The sequence below is a fragment of the Garra rufa genome, chromosome 22, assembly GCF_049309525.1.
Source record: "Garra rufa chromosome 22, GarRuf1.0, whole genome shotgun sequence".
NCBI lineage: Eukaryota > Metazoa > Chordata > Actinopteri > Cypriniformes > Cyprinidae > Garra > Garra rufa.
In genome coordinates, this window is record NC_133382.1 from 23,213,707 (window position 1) to 23,233,690 (window position 19,984).

Sequence of the window (19,984 nt, forward strand, 5' to 3'; positions counted from 1 at the left end):
GCGGCCCGCCCCCACATTTGGACTGGCCCTCTGAACAATGCCAGAGACATATTTCGAAAATGTAATTTTAAATATGTTTTACTTATATCATGTTGGTATTTGATAAAAAATTTGGCTTTCAAACTAAAATTTCCCTTAGTTATTAACATAGCCTAATTATTTGTTAAATTCACCAACAGAATGGTACATTCAACGTAATGTGTCATCGCAATCGAACAGGTGATGCACGAGGCAGCTAGAAAATTCAGAGCGATGACAAAATGACTCAATAGCATTTGAGGAATTTGACGTGTGATTAAAAAAAACACAGTGGACCAACACCAGCAGATGACATTACACCCCAAATCATGACAGACTGTGGAAAATTAACACTGGACTTCAAGCAACTTGGGCTATGAGCTTCTCCACCCTTCCTCCAACAATCCATTTCTTCTTCTTCTTAGCCCAGGTATGATGCTTCTGACGCTGTCTGTGGTTCAGGAGTGGCTTAACAAGAGGAATACGACAACTGTAGCCAAATTCCTTCACATGTCTGTGTGTGGTGGCTCTTGATGCCTTGACCCCAGCCTCAGTCCATTCCTTGTGAAGTTCACCCGAATTCTTGAATCGATTTTGCTTGACAAGCCTCTCAAGGCTGAGGTTCTCTCGGTTGGAGTTTTTCTTCTACACTTTTTCCTTCCACTCAAATTTCTGTTAACATGCTTGAATACAGAACTCTTCTTTGGCAATGAATGTTTGTGGCTTACCCTCTTTGTGAAGGGAGTCAATGATTGTCTTCTGGACAACTGTCAGAACAGCAGTCTTCCCCATGATTGTGTAGCCTAGTGAACCAAACTGAGAAACCATTTTGACAGCTTGACGGAAACCTTTGCAGGTGTTTTGAGTTGACTAGCTGATTGGAATGTCACCATATTCTAATTTGTTGAGATAGCGAATTGGTGGGTTTTTGTTAAATGTGAGCCAAATCATCAAAATTAAAAGAACCAAAGACTTAAACTACTTCACTCTGTGTGCATTAAATTTAATACACAAGTTTCACAATTTGAGTTGAATTACTGAAATAAATGAACTTTTCCATGACATTCTAATTTGAGATGCACCTGTATATCTTTTGAAAAAAAAAAAGATAATTTGTATGTGTGGTGCTTAACAAAATAAACTATTCTAGCATTAAAAAGGTATAAAAAATACAGGCAAAATCATAATAAAATAATAATAATAATAATAATAATAGTAGCCAGTCCGGCCCATGGAATTTTCTTTTAGAAACCGACCCGGCCCCCCATTAAAGAAAAGAAAATTATATGGCCCGCTCAGAAAAAAGTTTGGGGACCCCTGCCTTTGACGATAGTAGAGGTCGACCGATATATCGTCAGGCCGATATCCGTGTTTAGTAGCGCCGATTTAAAGTCAGGCACGTCTGCGGGCAGCCCCGTGTTTTTGGTGCGGTATATTGCGCTGCTGTGAAGGACCCCAAGCCTAAACTTTTGTAAGATTCAATAACATTTCTGAGAGATCAAGGTAAGGATTAAAATCTGTTATTTCAAAGTCCCATGGCCATATATGTACTATATATTACTAGTAAACTATGAAGTTTTGCTTTCACTTAGTGAAAGAAAGCATAGAACCGTCGGTAACTGGCATAATGCTACAGCTGGTTAAAGCTTTGCTTACTTGCAGTTAAGTTTAAAGACTGTAGTCTAAAACGATCAGCAGCTTGTTTGCTAACATATTAGCCCCAATGTTATAAGTTCTGTTTTATTTTTCCTGTATTGGAGTCAGAGAATTTCACTCTGCGCGGGGTGGAGAACGCGGCGGCGGCTCTCACAAACAATGCAGCGTTGCGATTACTCCCCCTGGCTCAGAGACAGTGATGCACGGAAGGAGGTTATATCCGCGGGTTGGGTCGGGTAATAAAAAAATGCATTCGTATAACTTGTGGGTGGGTCGCGCGTGGATGAGATAAATCAACAATGATGTAAACATTAACTACATTTTCTAAAATCTGAACCTGAGTTGTGTGGTCAGGACCGTGGCGCCAGCTTCCTTTTAAATATATTTTGATGATTGCACCTGACCGCGCCGTCCTCTCCGTCACCTCAGATACTGCGAGTTTATAACTATGGTCACGTTCAGATGTAAGTAAAAGTTATTTTTTTCAGCACGGATTTGGCTTAAAAGCACGAGTGATTAAGCCTATATATACTGTAAGTCTGCAGCGATGTGAAGATCAGCTGTTAAAATGAACCATCCATTCATCATATCAGCATGCAAAACTAAGAATTAGAATAATTGTAATAGGAAGATCACGTGCGGTTTGCTAAATCTGAGAAAAATATAAGTGCGGGTGGGTGGCAGGCGGATTACACTATTGCCTGATTTTGCTTTATTTCATCGTGAAAAATAAGATTTTGCTCTCTTTTGTCGTCAAAAGTATTCTGAAACAAGTCACAACTGAGCCGCTGTGCATCTCCATTTAAACAGCGGTGTTTCGTTTATGAATGAACGTGCGTTTTTAAACGAATCTAGTGAAATGATTCAATTTCTCATTCATAAAGAGAGTCATTTGCTTTATTCAGGAATGAATCAGCTGTTCAAACGAATCAAATGAATGATATGATTCACTAATAAAATCAGTGTCTTGCCGCCATCTGCTGGCAGGTCCTCTCAGTTACGTATATAAATCATTTAAAGTTTAACATTAATCTCAGCTCTTAAACTTTTATGTAAATTGACAGTTTTTATATTATCTGTTTTATATATTTAATACTTGGTCAGTTTGATTTGTTTGGTTAACTTTGGTTAAATCTTTTATAATAATACTGTGCAGTGCACAAAATCAAGATGGTTCATTGTGTTCATTGTTCATGATTTAAAGTTTAGAAATGATGTGCATCCTTTTTAGATTGACATTTTAGCATGCAAATAAAGGGGAGAACTTCAAGATATCGGCCCTAAAAATCGGCCCTAAAAATCGGCAGCACATATCGGCCATCGGCTGACCCTGACCTCTAAACATCGGCATCGGTTATAGAAATCCCCATATCGGTCGATCTCTAGACGATAGTAAGACGATTATTATCATTATCCGTCAAAAAGGCACCTAACTTTAGCGATGCAGCGCGGAGAGTCGGTTCTAGGATGCCTCAGGAACTTGCCACGGTATAAACACACGCATAGAGTAGATAGCGCCGCAGATGTGTACAGTGAAAATGGGTAAGAGATTTATTCATCATACAGTGTACATAGATTAAGTGTAGACAGTCATTAGGATAACAGAGGTAGTAAAATGTGGTTTAAGCTGAAATAAATATGATATATGAGAATCTGTCTGTATATAGTAAACATAAATATTCACCTCAGTAACATCTGTATGCGTTAACTAGAATTACGATGCGATAAAATGGCGCTAAACATATGCACGTAAATTACACGCACATCGCTTCTCCACATCAATATGAACTGAACTACAACATGAACTGATGACAAAGATCAGACATACAGCGGTAGCATTATCGCAATATGACGGGTAAAGAAAGATACATTCATTTACATTCAGGCACGCACATTTACCGCTCCCTGAAGATAGCAGAGAATGAAACCGAAAGTAAACGTGAACAGAACTACCGTCAGCGTGTCACAAGTCACATGCACTACCCTTACAAAACGAATAAGAAATTTATTACATATTGACACATTTACATATTATTAAATAAATTAGCACGATAGTATCGTGTATCGGTGATCTCAGAGGCTGACGATAGGACGATATGAAAATTGAGCATATCGCCCAACACTAACCCCCGCAGCTGCTTGAAGCACTTATAATGGATGGATGCATTTTTTTTGGCTTCTAAATCCTAACACCCATTCACTGCCATTCTAAAGCTTGGAGGAACCAGGACATTTTAATATAACTCTGATTGTATTCAGCTGAAAGAAGAAAGTCATATACACCTAAAACTACGGTGGCCGAGAGAGGCCAACGCGCTGCAAACAAGAAAACACACGCAAACAGAAAAAACGACAACAAATTAAGAAAACATCTTCATCAGTTTGACAACACAGGCGCTGCAAATCCTCGCAACACAAACACAAATACGGAAACACGCTGCAAATTCTCACAACACAACCAAACTCAGAAACGCGCTGCGAACACACGAACGCGCTGCAAACACACGAACGCGCTGCATATAGCACGGTCCACAACGGAAATGTTTCAGGGGGACCTCAAAAAGTGACGAACCCATCTGGGACCTGATTATTTTTTCAGTGGCTGTTGGTCAGAGCAGAGGTGTTATCGGTGAACTATCGCCTTTTAGTGATAGTATAGTATCACTTAAAGGTGATAGTGATATAAATAATCAGGTAATATAGTGATATAAATAATCAGGTCCCAGATGAGTTCGTCACTTTTTGAGGTCCCCCTGAAACATTTCCGTTGTGGACCGTGCTATATGCAGCGCGTTTGTTAGTTTGCAGCGCCCTCGTGTGTTCGCAGCGCGTTTCTGAGTTTGGTTGTGTTGTGAGAATTTGCAGCGTGTTTCCGTATTTGTGTTTGCGTTGCGAGGATTTGCAGCGCTTGTGTTGTCAAACTGATGAAGATGTTTTCTTAATTTGTTGTCGTTTTTTTCTGTTTGCATGTGTTTTCTTGTTTGCAGCGCGTTGGCCTCTCTCGGCCACCGTATAAAACGGTTTCAGGGTGTAAAAAAAATCATGAGGTAATGTTAAATTTCAGGTGAACTATTCCTTTAAGGATTTACACCACTATATTATAAATACTTTCTAAACACTGGATTATTTTGGTCACATCCACAATGACATGTTTGTAACTTAGTCAACATTATGTGCACAAAATATGCTGATACAGTCAAAATGCTTCATCAGAGAAACGCTGTTTTAGTCAATGACTAAAAAAGCCTAACGTTTCGTCCGAAACTAATATTTTGGGCTGCTAGAATTTAGGGCTGCAACGATTCGTCGACGTTGTCGACAAAAATCGATAATAGAAATAGTCGACAATGAATTTCATTGTCGATGTTGTCGCCAGACATGTTTTCTCTGACCGAGTGAGGCATCTCTCTGCCGAGAGTCGCACATAGGCATTAGCTTCTATGCTGAGCGATAACATACAGAAATGGCGGCGTCCAATGCACTGAATGCAGCAGCTGCGCGTACCAAAACACGCCCGTTTCACACATACTCCGTCTAAAGTGCGTATTTTTTTTCCACACCCATGTTAACGGATTACAACGTTCACAATGTACGGACTGTAAACGCGTTCTGTGTGAGCGCAAAACGAGTCCGTGCTGCTTCTGCACCGCATACGTAACGCACACGGACTGTAGACGCAATGCAGACTGAGTATGTGTGAAACAGGCATAAAGTTTGGGAGCATTTTAGCCTGCTACGGCGAATAAAAAGATTACCTGCATGGTTTGTAAAGCAGTCCTTGTGCATCACGGCAGCACCTCTGTGATGCGCGAACATTTAAAGAGAAAGCACGTCGGACAGTTAAATGAAACCAGTTTGGCTGGCCTCGGTAAGATTTAAATAACATGGAAGCCAATACGTTTTGTTTTGGATATACATGTTTGTTTACGGTATTATTGCTGCTGATGTGCCTGCCCCTGGTTTACAGGAAGAAAATGTTTACTTGATTTTAATTTATTTTTTCTTATAAAACAAATGTGCCTGTCCTTTAAAAAGATTATAGAGTTTCTTAATTTATGCATTTATGTCTGTACTGACCGATTACTGTGCCTAAATGGTTTTAGACAGGGCATTTTTATTTACTTTTAGTATGAATTGGCCTATCAGCAGCAAAGTTCAATGAAATATGCATTTTTCATTGAAGTACCCCCTTCTTTCTTGTATTTACTATAATTTTCCACATAATTAAAGCAATCTCATGCTGAATTTAAGAAAAATTGAATAATTATCCGATTAGTCGACTAATCGTTTCAATAGTCGGTGACTAGTCGACTATTAAAATAGTCGTTAGTTGCAGCCCTACTAGAATTTCAGTGCAAGAGTATGATCACTAAACATAACAGAAGATGCAATAAAAATTTAATTTTGGGTCAAATTTATAATATTCATCATAATACATGTACATGTTTTCCCATTTCTTTTTAGTATTGTAATCTCTGTGCCTGCACCATTTCTCTTGAGGGAATTAAGAGGCCCTTTAGGACAGAGTTAAGGGCCTCTTAGGTGTTTACTGAAGTGTCTGAGAGAACCATGAGCCTCATCTTCAAGATGATACCACACCAGAACAACTAAAGTGTGTACTCTAGGGTTCTTAGACAACCATTGAAGACGTGCAAGTCTGTTATCAGCTCCATGTAATAAGACAGACAGGGATGGAGAGGATAAGTGATGGTGGCCCCATCCAGCTCGCACAAGCTCACAGAGATCAATTAGAAATCTACCTGCCACAGACTAAGCGACTGGCTTTAATGGACAGCCATGGAAAGCACACAGAATATTTATAAATAAATCATCAGCTCAAGTAAAAGAGGGCTGAGTGCCTAGGAGAGTGAATGTTTCTCTGCCCACTATTATACCCACTGCCATGGAAACCATACAGCACATCAATAAATAAATAATCACATAAAGTGCTGCTCTGAATCATTCTTTCTCCCACTCTGGAGAATAGAGTGGAGGGCACAGGGAGGGGGTTCCACTTCCTCTTCAGACCGTTCAAAACACCCCAGACACAAATAAACATCTTCCTCTTCACATGAGTACTGTAATAAAAGGTGTCAACAAAAAAACAGCTTTTCCAAAGTTAAAGAGACCGACCACTCCAAAATGACAATTACGTCATCAATTATTAATGTCTGTATGGTTCCATGACTTTCTTTTATCTGTGAAACACAAAGAAGATGCTTTAAAGGGGTTAGTTCACCCAAAAATGAAAACTGTGTCATTAATGACTCACCCTCATGGTATTCCAAACCCATAAGACCTTCTTTTTATCTTCAGATCACAAATTAAAATATTTGTGATTAAATTCAAGAGCTCTCTGGCCCTCCAAACACAACAAGGGTCCTTTCACATTCAAGGCCTAGAAAGGTACCAAAAACACCTTCCTGGACCTTGAATGTGAAAGGACCCTTGCTGTCTACGAAGGGTCAGAGAGCTCTTGGATTTCATCAAAAATATTTTAATTTCTGTTCCAAAGACGAATTGAAGGTCTTACGGGTTTGGAACAACATGAGGGTGATTAATTTTTGGGTGAACTAACCCTTTAAAGAATGTTCACCATGAAACATAGCCATTATAAATGCTGAGCTATATAGCCAAATGATAGCCTTGTGTGAGGTATAGGCCATTATTCACAGAAAATTTACATTTGTGGTCACTATTCACTTTTAAGGGGTTTCATAAAAGTACAAAAGCCATAGGCTATGTGTTTTGAAAGTCACAAATTTCTTGGTAAACTATGTTATTTATTTTTTTCTAAGGAGCTTTCTTGATTAAATGTACAGTATGATTTTTAATGTATTTTAAAGAAGTTTCTTATGCTCATAAAGGGTGTGTTTATTTGATATAAAATACAGAAAAAAATTATATTGTGAATTATTATGATGATGTAAAATAATATACATTAAAAATCTAATTTATTTCTGTGATCAAAGCTGATATTTTTGCATCATTACTCCAGTATTCAGCGTCACATGATCCTTCAGAACGTTTCTGGAACCTGTTATACTTTTTTTTCAGAAATCTCTGATGAATGAAAAGTTCAAAAGAACAGCATTTATTCACAATAGAAATCTTTTCCAACAATATACACTACTGTTCGAAAGTTTGGGGTCAGTAAATGTTTATTAGTTCTTTTTTTGAAAGAAATTATATAATAATATTAGTGTTGCAATTTTACAGTTGTACTTAATTACTTGATTTTTTATTTTATAGCAGAGCAGTATTACTGCAATACATTTCTTCTTTAACCCTAAAAAGATGGTTTGAACTAAAAAAAAAAAAAAAAGGCTAATAAATAATAATTTTTTCAGCTTTTTAAAAATATTTGTATTCTTTATAGACCATTCCAGAACATTTAAAGGGGAAAAAAAAAAAATCACTTTTATACTTTTAGCAGTGTGTGGACACAACCACCCTACAATGATAAAAATCCATTCACTTCTTTTTTTCCGCAAAAGATCCCCAAAAAAACTAAACCGTATAAGCTGTTTTGATTTTCTGAGCATTATAATGTCATATTGCTCAGGCTCCGCCCACAACCACTGACGGACTGTCCAGTATTACATGGATTACTATATATCCTATATATCCACTATACTATATATCCACCCTCAGCCAACATAAGAGTCTTCATTTTCTCCTGACATCAGAGCCACTAAGAATGCATTGGATTTGTTTTGTTTTTGATGAGAACGCACCACTGAATGCACAAAAAAGGAAAAAGAGGGGTGGAGTGAGAAGTAGCTCATTATCATTTAAAGAGACATGCATCGAAATGGCTCGCTGTGAACAGAGCTGTTTTGACAAGGTAAAAAGGTGTTGTTGAATTTTAAATATAGCTATTCAAATCATCTGGTGATAATTTCCTATATTTTTTATATCGCAATATATATAGCAAGAAAAAAAAATCTAAATGCAATTTTTTTCCAATATGCATCCACATGCCGTTTCATTTTTGAAATAGCATTCTCTTTGGATGTCTTTCTTTATGGGCACTCAAGGGCAGGTACGACAGCAGTACGTCCTTCATAGGACATTTAGTGCTGTCTGCTTCCCATCCTGATCCCTGGCACTCATTAGCAAGACAAATCTACAACCCTCCAACGAGCTCATCACCTCGCCCTCCATCCACACAGACAGACAATGCTAATGCTGACACTCTACCACTCTTAAGTACTTCAAACAGAAATACGCCCAAACAAATAGACTATGAGCAAACTTTGGTCAATGGGAGGGGCAGCTTTGAAATACAACTAATTACCCTTTTAATTCCCTAGGCCCTCTGGGAAACCTATGGCATTTATTTAATGTCACTGACAATTACCCAGAATGGTTTATGTAGACTTGACGTTAAAGTTGCAAGAAATCAAAGTAACGTCAGATCGTTCTAGATCCTAAGCAGCATATTTTCCTCAAAAACAGAGTGAAAAGATCTAAAGGACTTTATAAAGAACAACCTGTTTTTCCTCTTTCATCCCCACCATTCACAAACTAATTTCCATCAAAATTTAAAGGAGGATTTATTCAGTATTGAACTGCTGATGTTTGCAGAACAGAGCTCTGGGAAGAGCATGTGCATTTGTAATAAAACAGTTGGAGATGGAGATCAAGGGGTCTTCTACGTGTTTAGGCATGCTTAAACAGTTTGAACTGGAGCCTTCTGCTGAAAACCAAGCCTAGAGCTGATTCCTGTAGCGGTTGGTATTGGTCTGTCAAGTATCAGTCCTGACTCAAGGGCTCCCAACGCATCTTTGTCGCTTTGTGAGAGCTGATCTAACACCCCAGCAGGGAGGTCACCTAACCCTATTAGAAAACTGCTGGAGATTAACTGCTTTTTTATTTTTCTGTATAATCCAAAATTCAGGTAGTCTCCTTGATGTCACAGTAAGATCTAAAAAAATTTTTAAACAAATCATATAGTACAAAGAGCCTGTTGTTGTTATTTAGTTCGGGGCTAGTTTTCTCCACAATTCTGAATCACGTTTCAAAGCTAAAGCTTCTTAAACACATTCATATGCTGCAATGGTTCTGGAAGCTTGAAAGCCATAATCCACAGTGGTAAAGACACCACGTGAGCAATGCCTGAGTTTGTTTTTGTATCACTTTACAGGATTAGTTCACTGCTGAATTAAAATTTCCTGATAATTTACTCACCCCCATGTCATACGAGATGTTCATGTCCTTCTTTCTTCAGTTGAAACGAAATTAAGGTTTTTGAGGAAAACATTGCAGGATTTTTCTCCATATAGTGGACTTGAATAGGGATCAATGGGTTGAAGGTCCAAACTGCAGCTTCAAAGCACGATAAGGTTCTTATTTAGTAAAGCGATCAGTCATTTTGTGTATATAAAAAAAGGATATATTGTATATTTAACAACAAATGCTCGTCAACTAGCTCTACAACTTGTCTACAACAATCACATTGGAAAGGCCACACACGGTTAGTTCTTTGCTGTGTACTTCAGTTCAAAAAGGTAGAGTAGGACAAAAACTCCATTTCATTTTCTTGTAAAGGTGGTTTGACTTTCTTTGCATGTTCCCTTTGTAAGTACTTCGGCCTACGTCACGCGTGACCTTTCCAATGTGACTACATAATGCATGTCGCGGACACAGAGCTAGTGCAAGATGAGCATTTGTGGTTAAAAAGTATACATATATATATATTTTTTTTAGAAAATCACAGATTAATTCGCTAGATAAGACCCTTACTCCTCAGCTGGGATCGTGTCGAGCCCTTTGAAGCTGCACTGAAACTGCAATTTGAACCTTCAAACTGTTGGCCACCATTGAAGTCCACTATATGAAGAAAAATCCTGGAATGTTTTCCTGCAGAAAGAAAGACATGAACATCTAGGATGACACTGTATTAAACATTGGAGTAAATTTAATTCTGGAGTGAACTAATCCTTTAAATCAGAAAAATGTTTTCAATTTCCTGATCAGTGTAGTCAAAGTCCATTTAAACATGCAAATTTTACATACAAATGCATTCCTAAATTACAAAAATGCTTCCAACTTTATATAATTTGTCTGCAGAGCCTCTAATTCATCTCAAATTGAATGCAGCGGTTTAGAAACAAGTAAATGTGGCGTAAAATTGTCTTGTTTTTTTTTTCATTCAGGCTTTCAACGTTTTGGTGCTTTCATGACAAGATTTGGTTGCTAAATGGAACACAGTTTAAACTCTGTTGGCAATATTTGCATATATTCACTATTATTAGGAGAAACATTACTTCATTTTCTGACTTAATCTGCGAATGAACACTACACCAATTAAATGTTGTTAATGCAAGCTGTGCAATGTGGAATTTTTGTTTTTATTGTATACTATATGATTTTATAAGTGTCTTAACTGTCACTTTTGAGTTTATACTATAAAAGTATACTATAAATAAATTTAAAAATAATAATAATAACTGACCCTAAACTTTTGGTAATGTATGCTAGTTGATAAAAACAGGAGTATATATTTAGTATTTGTCATTTATCATTGCTCCAAATGCTCTCAGTGTAGATGCATATTACAACTGATTCTCGGCCGCTATGATTTTCACGATGTGGAAAACGCGGACGGAATCGTGGAATCCAGTCATAAAAACTGAATTTACTGTATAACACGGAATGTCACAGAATTTGCCAAATTTTGGATAAATAAATCAAAAGTAGGTTAGTACATTTCAATAATAATTTTATACAATTTAAATATGAATCCTGCATGTTTTGTGTCTCTGTGCGAATGAATGAATTACTAAACACATACTAAAGTCTCTCCCTCCTCAATATATGAGTAGATGAGCACATAAACAATCTCTAGAACTGCTCTGAGAGTCACTTCATGAGCATTTTACAATTTCTTTTGAGAAAAACTGTCAAAAAAAGGTCTTCACAGCAACCTGTCAAAATAAAGGTTCAGTTTAACTTGAAGAAACTGTGACAGAAATATATTACTTAATATAATGCTAGTGGTACTACTAATAAAATATTAAACATTACTTTTAGGAAATGTTTACCAGAAAATAATTAATTCAAAATTTTAAAATTAAATAAATAAATAAATAAATATATAGAGAGAGAAAAAAAAAAAGACAAACGGATTTCATACGGCCTTAAAAATTTCATTTTTGTTAAACTTTTAATAAATTGCTGTTCAACAATTTAAAAGTTTCATGATTTCAATTAATAAGACTAGAAAAATTTAAATGGAATAAATTAATTTGGAAAAATTCAATGAATTAGACTTGTTTTTGATTATTACAATTTAATGAAACCATTAAAATGGAATTCAAGAAAACAGAATTTGGTAAAAATAAAATACAACTGAATTTGAGAAGAAGAAAAAAAGACGAACGGATTTCATACGGACATAATTTCATTTTTGTTAAACGTTTAATAAATTGCTGTTCAACTGTTTAAAAATTTCATGATTTCAATTAATTAAGACATGCTTTTTGACAAATATTTGTTTTATTTAACCATTAGAACAGAGTCTAGAAAAATTTAAACTGAAAAAAAAATGAATTTGGAAAAATTAAATTAATCAAACTTGTTTTTGATTATTACAATTTAACGAAACCATTAAAATGGAATTCAGAAAGCACAGAATTTGGTTAAAAAAAATAAAAATACAACTGAATTTGAGAAAAAAAAAAACCAAATGGATAGCATACAGCCTGAAAAATGTCATTTTTGTTAAACGTTTAATAAATTGCTGTTCAACTGTTTAAAAGTTTCACGATTTCAATTAATTAAGACATGCTTTTTGACAAATATTTTTTTTTTATTTAACCATTAGAACAGAGTCTAGAAAAATTTAAATGGAAAAAATTTAAAAAGATTTCATAGGGCCCTAAATTGAATCTCTCTCTCTTGTAGTGTGGACAGACTTTATAAAAAAAAAGAGAATTCTGATTTGTTGCATCCCTCACATGCAATGCAGATACAGAAGCAACAAAACTGTAGTCCTATAGTCTGCATCACTTTGGTAATGAAAGTGAAAAACATAAATAACCAGAAGTGTTAATAAAAAGCGCTGTAAATAGCTGTAACTTTTGGCAAGATATGTTCATATAGGCCTGAAACAAACACCCACCAATAAATAAGATATCAGCAGGGTTTCCATTTCTTAGAGCTTTACATGGTAGTGGCATACAGGCATTCAGACATACAAGCCGGCACACAATCTTCACAGCGTGCTGTCTGGACTTCGTCCCGTGTCATTGTCACACCCTACAGTCTCAATTAAACACACCCTGTTTATTCACACAGGAGTGACCAACACAATGGCAGCTATTGTGACCAGAATGACACTGGCTATGGTACTGGGGGGGGGGGGGGGGAGCTCTCCTCATCAAGGCACTGCCTGACATTAGCATCACTGTCAATGGACAGAGAGGGGCCCTAACTGCCCGCCGGCTGCTCTACGGACTTAAATCTTTCAGAAAGGAGCCGAAGGTTACTAAACGAGTAGGAGTGTGACAGACCAAGCCTAAGAACACAAGGTTGAGTTGGGGGTTGGGGTGGGCATGAGGTCTGACACGGTCCAGGCAAATGAAGGGAAAAAAAGCACACATTTGCAACTGAAATCCAAAGTAGTCGCCTATATTTGATTACCACGCCCCGGTGTCACCATGTAGCCATGGCAACCACAGCGTTATAGCCTCCTGGGGATGTGAGTTGCGCCTCCTGGTCTAACGTTGAGGGCATCGAGGAACAAAAAGAGGCTAACAGCAGATGAGAAATATGTGCAGCTGGAGGTATAATGAGAGGATGGAAGGAGGAGGGGTCAACGAACAAAGGCATTGTCGTTACAGCTTGGATATAAGTTTGATTTGCTTTTCAATTGAGTTTGGAAATGCTGATGAGTTTTAGTAAAAAAGAAAACACTGCAGTGAGCATTCGGCTTGTATAACAAAACATGCTCGACTGTCTTTGGAGGAAAGCAACTGCATGTTCGTTTACATGTTATGCCACTCAACCAGGAAAGGTTGCCAAACGTAAATTTGTGGTTTTGAGACGAAACTTGGTGTTTTTTTAAACCCCTCTTGCAGTGAAAATAAAGACTCCACTCTGTGGAGTCTGTGGTGCAAAAGTGCATCTTTCTTAGGCTGAAAGCCAGTTTTTGTCTATTGATTAAACTATTGTTGACTGCTTAACACTTTTTTTTTTTTTCATTGCCATGCACTCAAAATACTTTGTTTGTAAACTAGGGTTAAAGCTTGATGGCAGTTGTAAATTAATAAAATAATGAAAAAATATATTTAAAATCTATACATGTTCCTTCTTTATTTTTATTATATTTTTGGCTGCAAGGTTCAACCAGGTTTGGATGCCTTGATAAATTAAATAATAAACAATAAATGTATAAATTAAATATATTTAATTCCTTTATTTTTATTTTATTTTAAACAAAAAAATAAAACTTGCAATTTGGCTGCAAGGTTCAACCAGGTTTGGATGTCTTTATAAATAAAATAAAATAAAATAAAATAAAATAAAATAAAATAAGGTTAAACCAGGTTTGGATGCCTTGATAAATAAGATAAAAACAATAAATGTATATAATGAAATAAATATATCTATATTTAATTAATTCAAAACGACAATAAAATGTGTTTTGGCTGCAAGGTTCAACCAGGTTTGGATGTTTCTTATAAATAAAATAATCAATAAAAAATGTATAAAATAAAATATTTTTAATTCCTTTATTTTTAATTGATTAAAAATTACAATAAATGTGTGTTTTGCCTGCAAGGTTTAACCCGGTTTGGATGTTTTTATAAATAAAATTATCAATAAAATAAAATCAGTCTTTGGCTGCAAGGTTCAACCAAGTTTGAATGTCTTGATATATAAAATAATAAACAATAAAGGTATTAAATAAAACTAATACATTTAATTCCTATATTTTATTGTATTCAAAATGACAATAAAATGTGTGTTTTGGCTGCAAGGTTCAACCAGGTTTGGATCTTTTTATAAATAAAATAATGAATGGAAAAAAAAATTGTCTTTGGCTGCAAGGTTCAAACTGATTTGGATTTTTTGATAAAACAATAAACAATAAATGTATAAAATAAAATATTTAATTCCTTAATATTCCTTAATAATTCCTTTTATTGAAAACAACAATAAAATGTGCGTTTTGGCTGCAAGGTTCAACCTGGTTTGGATGTCATGATAAAATGAGCATTAAATGCATAAAATAAAATATTTAATACCTTTATTTTATTTTATTGAAAACGACAATAAAATGTGCGTTTTGGCTGCAAGATTCAACCAGGTTTGAAAGTCTTTATGAATAAAATAATCAATAAAATAAAATAAAATCAGTCTTTGGCTGCAAGGTTCAACCAGGTTCAGATGTCTTGATAAATAAAATAATAAACACATAAAATAAATTTCTTTAATGCCTTTTTATTTTATTCAATACAACAATAACATTTGCATTTTGGCTGCAAAATTCAACCAGGTTTGACTGTCTTGATAAATAAAATAGACAATAAATGTTAAAAAAAATTAACATATTAAATTCTTATATTTTATTTTATTCAAAACGACAATAAAATGTGCGTTTTGGCTGCAAGATTCAACCAGGTTTGGAAGTCTTTATGAATAAAATAATCAATAAATGTAAAAAAAATTAACATATTTAATTCTTATATTTTATTGTATTCAAAACGACAATAAAATGTTTGTTTTGGCTGCAAGGTTCAACCAGGTTTGGATCTTTTTATAAATAAAATAATGAATAAAAAAAACAGTCTTTGGCTGCAAGGTTCAACCTGGTTTGGATGTCTTGATAAAATAAACATTAAATGTATAAAATAAAATATTTAATTCCTTTATTTTTATTTTATTGAAAACAACAATAAAATGTGCGTTTTGGCTGCAAGATTCAACCAGGTTTGGAAGACTTTATGAATAAAATAATCAATAAAATAAAACCAGCCTTTGGCTGCAAGGTTCAACCAGGTTCGGATGTCTTGATAAATAAAATAATAAATATATAATTTTTTTTTTTTTTTTTTTTTTCAAAACGACAATAAAATTTGCATTTTGGCAGCATGGTTCAACCAGGTTTGGGTGTCTTGATTAATAAAATAATAAAATATAAATGTATACAATAAAACAAATCTTTCTCTCTCCCTGTATATATATATATATATATATGTGTGTGTGTGTGTGTGTGTGTGTGTGTGTGTGTGTGTGTGTGTGTGTGTGTGTGTTGTACCTTGCAGAGTGAGAGTTTAAATAATTTTAGCTGCATTTCTCATTTCTTCAGCTTTTGTGGGACAGCAACTGCATACAGCCAAGAGCCAGATCTTATCTATCATTGTGAGAGTCATAATGAGACTAATTAATTTCCCGTTTAATGCCAGGAGAGAAGCAATAAGCAAGGGATCATTTGCTGTGTCCTACAAAAGCCCTCCAGAGAAAACAGCACTGCACAGACACTATTGCCATTCACTACATTAGCGCAGGATTCGCTACTAATGAAGTCTCTTTAGGCACTTGTGCCCTTTCAGATGCAGCTAGCTATGCATCTGAATTCTGTACACTGTGGATGCAGCTAATGTGGCCATACTGCAAATAAAAGCAAATACATGACAACCCTGTTAACAACACAGACACCCTTTTCACTGCCTACGCAACCTGACCTGAATGAGTCTACAGTCTAAAGTGCAAAAGTAGACAGCAGAACTAAATAATGTGCTCATGTGACACGCTGCTCAGAGTTGTGTACTCGTCCCTAAGCACAGCTATGCGTTCACTCGGACCACGTGTCAATGTCACTCAGACGTTATCTACCGCCGGAAATAATGAGTGCACGTCCGCGTCAGAACATCCCATTTCATCAACAAGTCACGAGCAAAACTACCAGTCCTTTGCTTTCGTTCTCAACGAATGCTTATGTACAACCACAACAAGTAACAAGGCAAAACAAAACACTAGAAAATAACAGCCCCCACCCTCACATCTCGTGTTACATAGTTGCCCTAGATTCTCACTACTCGCCACAAACTGAATATATATATATTTGTAACCTTCAACTGTAACCTTTAGCATTACTCTGTTGTTATAGGCGACTATCGCGCATTCGATTAACGTTCTATTCGAATGTTGTTTTTATTTGGCGCTTTCGATTTTAAAGGCACTTTCGCGCCGGCTGACGTTTAAATTCGAATTGTATTTAAAATATGTTTTATGACAGCATATCTGTCGTGCGTTCTGAAACTTCCGCAGATAATGTCACAAGAACGCTGGCCAGTCTTTAGAACGAGGATCTTCAGTTAGCGTCAAGCTAATGCGTGGCTTTAAAGCAAAGCTTCGCGGTGAGAATCTGCACAGCTAGCGAAATAAAACAGCCAAGAAAAAGTCGCTGGATATGTTTTGGGGTTGAAGTATTCATTCAGAAAAAGTGTACGGATACGACTGGAATGTGCTTGGTTTAATGTCTCGTGTCAGCTCGACGGCAAACGCATGCATTTTACTCAACTAAGTTAGCTAGCAAGATCACATGGTGTAAAATGTTCATAAATGTATTCTATCAATAAAACAGACGGGTGTATATTTAAATACGAAAGATGAATCAAAGAAATATTCGTTTAAAAAACGTAAACACCAAAAGTAGGGAGGTCAAGAGACACGTTTTATACTTGTCATCTGGTTAATAACGCGCTGACATATAAGATTTCCCCTCAAATGAATAACACCGAAAAGCGTTTACTTACATTCGTGCATTCTACTGTCGCGTCCGACGACAAAAGCTCCCGTGCTTTCATGCAGTAGCCTTTCGCTTGCGCTGTGTCAAAAGATCAGCAGCTGCTTCCTCCATCCACGCAGCGCGGAGATCACGCCGCACGGCAACGCTTCCGTACCCCCCCTACCGTCGCCAAGGCAACAGGGCCACTTCAGCCAATCACACCCCCTCCTCTCCGATATCCCCCTGACAACTGCCGCATCGCAGTAGCACTTTTTTAGCAAACCTAAGCAATTGCGTTCAGCATGCGCTCCGCGTTGCACCACGTTATTCATTCGTTCGTGAGAGGTTTGTGACGAAAAAAATGGGTGGTATTTCAAAGGCTTTCGCTTAAACCAGTCAGTGTAGAGTCAGACATTTTGACGTCATATTCTCATTGAGAATTTGCTTCATATTTAATGGCTTTAGTAACTTAGACGGCGTTTGACCACCAACCAGCTTACGCTGGAAACGAGGTCAGATGCTGTTGCGTCATTAGCGGGGGAGTCCTGGAGGCTCGTCGTCCAATCGTAAGCTACTTCGCGGTGTGAAGTAGAGGTACTTAAAAGTTACCAACTTATATAAGTATTGTCCTCCAATGAGATTTTAAACTCGCTGGAAAGTCATAAAGTACTATACTTTTTATATTTTCTCTTTTTTCATCTATTAAAAATTCAACCCTTTCAGACTGAAATATTTAACCCTTTCTTGGTTCATTTCAATTCCTAATGCAGTCTTAAAGGCATAGTTTACCAAAAAATGAAAATGACCCCATGATTTACTCACCCTCAAACTATCTTGGGTGTATATGACTTTCATATTTCAGATGAATACAATTGGAGTTATATTAAAAAATGTCCCGGCTCTTCCAATCTTTTTAATCGCAGTGAATGGGTGTTAAGATTTTGAAGTCCAGAAAACTGCATCCATCCGTTATAAAAAGTGCCCCAAGCTGCTCTGGTGGGTTAATAAAGGCCTTCTGAAGTAAATTAATGCATTTGTGTAAAAAAAAAAAATATTTAAAACTTTATAAACTGTAATCTATAGCTTTTGCTAAATGTTGTACGTGTGTTTATGAGAAAGTGGCATTCCAGCAAATGACAAAGGACGTAGGTAAGAATATGTTAGTCTTGTGAAAACCAGGTTTTGTTTACAAAGGAAAACCAGTCTACTCTTGGCTTATATCGAAATCCTCAGGCATTTTTCTTCACAAATCCTTGATTTGTACTTCTAATTCATGACCGTTATTTGTTTTGCTTTTTTCTCTGTGCTTCCGCGTTCGTCACATGTTCGTCTTTGTCCTATGTCGTATGCTGGAGCGCCGCTCTCTTGTAACCACGTGTATGACAATAAGTGGAAGCTAGAGATTGTGGTTTATAATGTTTTAAATATGGACATTTTTCTTGGACAAACACATTAATTCGCTTTAGAAGGCCTTTATTAACGACCTGAAGCGTGTGGAGTACTTTTATGATGGATAGACGCACTTTATTGGACTTCAGAATCTCAACAGCCATTCACTGCCATTATAAAGCTTGGAAGAGCTTTTTTAATATAACTCCAATTGTATTTGTGTGAAAGTGGTGATTTGCATTTTTGGGTGAACTATCCCTAATAATCAGTGAATAAACAAAATAGTGATGTTTTAGTTATTTCTAATTTGCATTGTACATTATAGTTTATAATACCCATTACATCTAGTAGTTTTGTAGTAGCAAAGAGTAAATATCGTTAAATCTAAAAGGATTAATTGTAAGCCCTAAATGCAGGTTACCAGGCCTGCATTATCTAATTAAATAATTAGAAAGAAGTAAAAGTGTATTAACTGTAGCCTCATTACAGGAGATGTTTATGCAACCAATCTATTCATGTTGCTTTCCAATCACATGATTGATTTATGGCACTGAGGTGGACTGAAGGAGGGTCTGTCAGCGTCTTCAGCAGAGGACAGTGAGGACTAAGTTGAGACCAGATACAACACGCTAACTTCATTCCCAAGGATCTTAAGGTATTGATTTTAAGTATTTGTTTATTTATTTCTAATTTTAACATTATGTCAAGCACATTTCATAGAAGACACTGGGCTGTTCACTGCAAATCATGAATTTTCCAATAATTTTATCAAATGTTAAAGGAATAGTTTAACTAAAAATGAAAAATGGTTGAGAATTTACTCACTCTCGGGCCATTCAAGATGTAGATGAGTTTGTTGCTTCAGCACAACAGATTTGGAGAAGTGTATCATTTATCACTTGCTCACTGATGAATCCTCTGCAGTGAATGGGTGCCGTCAGAATGAGAGTTTAAATAGCTGATAAAAACATCACAGAAATCCACAAGTAATCTTTTTGACTCCAGTCCACCAATTATTGCATTGTGAAGCTGCATGTTTGTAAAAAACAAATCAATAATTAAGATGTGTTACTGTGAACCATTGCTTCTGGCAAAAATACCAGTCCATAATCAATAACACTTTCTCCAGTGAAAAAGTCTATAACCTGTTATCTTCTCACATCAGAATTTGTTTGTAAC

At 36.1% G+C, this 19,984-nt stretch overlaps 1 protein-coding gene across 2 annotated transcripts in view; it reads right to left on the bottom strand.

Moving 5' to 3' along the window:
• The window catches only part of foxn2b (forkhead box N2b), a 38,085-nt gene extending 20,362 nt beyond the window's left edge, over nt 1–17,723 (bottom strand). Inside the window, exon 1 of one of the 2 annotated variants that reach the window (XM_073828282.1) lies at nt 17,445–17,723. In XM_073828282.1, coding sequence (XP_073684383.1) covers nt 17,445–17,454 — 10 coding nt within the window. In that variant the 5' untranslated portion in view covers nt 17,455–17,723. The remainder of the gene's footprint in view (nt 1–17,444) is intronic. The other variant, XM_073828281.1, reaches the window with a different exon arrangement.
• Between the last annotated feature and the right edge of the window lie 2,261 nt (nt 17,724–19,984).